Source organism: Aedes albopictus, chromosome 2, assembly GCF_035046485.1.
Source record: "Aedes albopictus strain Foshan chromosome 2, AalbF5, whole genome shotgun sequence".
Lineage (NCBI taxonomy): Eukaryota > Metazoa > Arthropoda > Insecta > Diptera > Culicidae > Aedes > Aedes albopictus.
The window spans coordinates 278980601-278983830 of record NC_085137.1 but is presented as its reverse complement, the minus strand read 5'-3'; the positions used below and the strand labels follow the sequence as shown (position 1 = coordinate 278983830).

General features: G+C 39.8%; 1 protein-coding gene across 1 annotated transcript; it reads right to left on the bottom strand.

The window, feature by feature from the left end:
- Positions 1 to 2240: 2240 nt before the first annotated feature.
- LOC134286591 (uncharacterized) lies at positions 2241 to 3230 on the bottom strand. The gene has a single exon (XM_062848225.1). It carries the CDS (start codon positions 3228 to 3230, stop codon positions 2241 to 2243), a length of 990 nt encoding a protein of 329 aa, XP_062704209.1.

The window sequence follows — 3230 nt, the reverse complement described above, 5'->3', positions numbered from 1 at the left end:
TTTAAAGATCATATATGTTTAAGAGCACATTCAAAGCATTCCCGTTATTTAGTGACCACCCGTTATGTGACACATTACGAAGGGGAAATTTTTTCATAGAGGTTCACTTGTGGTTTCATTGTATAAGTTTAGCTACTTATGTAACAAAAAACTATCATCACAAAAAATATTGTTCTGCATTATCACGCGTAAAATTATGTCCTCTTTCAAATAATATAAAGTTTTCTATAATAATTTACGATGCTTAATAAGATATTGACACATTCTACGGGCCCCATATCATCAATACCAATTTTTTAAAGTTGAGTTCTAGAATATTTGACATTTTTATCACATTCTACATTACTTTTGTCATCCAAAAATGTATTCGACATGATATTAGTGTGACAATAAATATAAATTGAACGACGATTAAGATTAACATTAAAATCGTGATTTTAAGTCTTTCAGGCAAACTTTTCATCCAAACTGTCGTATTTTAAACACCAACACACTGATTTTTCAAAACTCTTCCATCATTTGTACATAAATGTATGAAGATTTTTTAGCATAAAAATATTTTTAATCGGAAGACTTTCCAACTCTGAAATATGGCTGATCATAGTATGGGTTTTTATTGCGTTGTAACGTCACGAAAAATCAACATTTTCAAATTTTATTCAAATACGGAAAACGTTACAAATATGAAATTTTGTATGCTCTTTGTACTCGAAAAGATCTTTCAAATAAGACTAAAAGAAAGAAAATCGGTTCAAGGAAGCCCGAGTTTCACGTGGTTAAAGTTTGCGTTGTAACGTCACGAAAAAAAGTTCTGTGGAAAAGACCAAATCTTTCTGGCTTGGACGGCTTCTGAATTGAACAAACGTAGTTCTATATTCAAAACAGTTTCGTTGTCGTTGTGTATGAGCTCTTTTTCAAGATATCGTTTATAAATTGCGTACCATTGCCCGTTCATAAACTACGTAGACTTTTGAAGGACGGGGGAGATTGTGTTTGGCTAAAATCTACGATGTAATGGTACTACGATATTGTAAAAAAAAAATTAATCGTAATCAAATACCACTCAAACCGAAAATTTCTGTGATATCAGTGGCCAACAGACGAAACACTGACGAAATTACAACGTTATTAAGTTGGTCAAAGACTTACAGTTGATGGATAGTTTGATTTAAAGCTCCACCAACAGGCGGCGCTAGAGAACTTAAAAATTTTAAATTTCATACATCTCAGAATCCCTATTACATAGAAATACGATTTCTTCGGCAAAGTTGATTGGTAAGTAAAAGACTTGCAGTTGATTTACCAATAGAAGCGAGATTTTGCCATTAGAAGACGTTAGTTTCCATTTTGCAAAAGCAGGCAAGGGATTAGAATTTCTTGAAAAGTATTCTACAAGCAGGAACTTTTTTCACTTTGGACATATTGTATTCAAATCAAATTGTAATCAAAGATCAATATATATTCACGAAACGCGACGCGAGACAAGACACGACACTTATGGTTCTTACAATCGTCAAAATAATTAAAAAATTACCTTAATGCCGACCGGTTTCGGGCTCGATGCAGCCCATCTACGGGACAATGTCCGACTGATTGCGATGTTGTTCGTACTGATCCGGGTCCGGGGAGAGAGAGAATGTTACTGCAGCAGCCGATTCGTGTCGATGAGATCGTATAGACTCGACATGATGGGAGGATCGTCTTCATTCATCAGCGGTTTTTGGGCATTGCTGATGAACATTGACTCCCATGTGTTTAAGTGGGAAGCTTTTCTCACACTTTTTATGAGCTTGGCACTATCCCAATCTATTTCATGGTTGGTTTCCATCGTATGAGCCGCATTCGTTGTTCTTATTCGACACTACGGCATTCCTGTGTTCTCTGATGCGAACTTTGACCTTCCGACGGGTTTGGCCGATGTAAACCGCCGGGCAGTCCTTGCAGGGAACCTGGTATATGCCAGACTGCTCGTCAGGTGGAACCTTGTCTTTAAGGTTACAAAGCAGGTCACGCAGAGTGTTCTCACTTTTATGAACAACGTGTAACCCTTGTCGGTGGAGTGTTGTTTTTATGGGGTTTGTTATTTTGGGGTAGAATGGCAGGCTGACTCTTTTCACCTCTCTTGTGTCCGGTTGTAGTGTAGTTATACTGTGGCGATGTGTTTTACGTTTGTGTTTACGAATTATTTTATCCACAAAAGACCGATCGTACCCATTCACCTCGGCTGCTGAATAAATTCGTCATTTTTCTTCTTCGAATTCTTCTTTGGCCATAGGTACGTTAAACAGTCGGTGTGCCATGGAGTGGAATGCGGCTTGCTTTTGAGCACCGAAGTGATTGGAGTCTGATGTGATGTATCTATCGGTGGATGTAGGCTTCCGGTAGATCCCAAATTTCAGTGTGTTGTCTTCATTTCTGCTGATCAACAGATCGAGAAAGGGGAGCCTCCCGTCTACTTCCTTCTCTACCGTAAAGTTTATTGTGCTGTGTTGGGAGTTTAGCATGCTCAAAGTTTGATCCAAATATCGCTCTTTAACTGGGGCGAAAATATCGTCAACGTAGCGCCACCAAATCCTGGGGAACAACTTCTTCTTTTGAGCTTCGTTCTCAAAATCGCTCATGAAGAGGTCCGCTAGCAAAGGGGAAAGCTTACTACCCATACTGAGCCCAAAGGTTTGTCTGTAAACTCTGTCTCTAAAGGTGAAAAAATTCTGGTTCATACACACCTGGGCTACGGAGAGATACGCTTCGATGTGATTTGGTGGAGCTCGGCTGCGTTCCAAGTGACGACGCAGGCTTTGTAGAGCTTCGTTGACTGGTACGCTCGGGAACAGTGCCGTGACATCGAACGAGACCAAAATTTCTCCCCGTCCCAACTTAAACCCTTCTAATTGCTTCACCAAATCCACAGAATTTTTCACGCTTTTTCCATGTTTTACCGGATATTTCTTCATTTCATTTACCAGCCAGGCTGCCATTTTTTGTGTGGGTGTGCGAATGTTGGAAAAGATTGGCCTCATTCCGATAGGATTTTTATGGATCTTCGGTAAGCAATACAAAGACGCCACCGCGGGATTCGGGACGTGTAGCTTTCTATCGAGCCTCTCTTCACCCATCAGATGAGCCACTTTCTGCCGGGCATGGTTCACTTCCTCAATCATTTTGTTTAGAGGGTCTTTCGGCTTACCGTTTTTGAATTTGACTTCTTCGTACGGGCCGGACCCAATCAT

Excerpts from the sequence above, each read along its gene's own strand:
- LOC134286591 (XM_062848225.1), bottom strand. The coding sequence starts at position 3,230 with ATGATTGGGTCCGGCCCGTACGAAGAAGTCAAATTCAAAAACGGTAAG.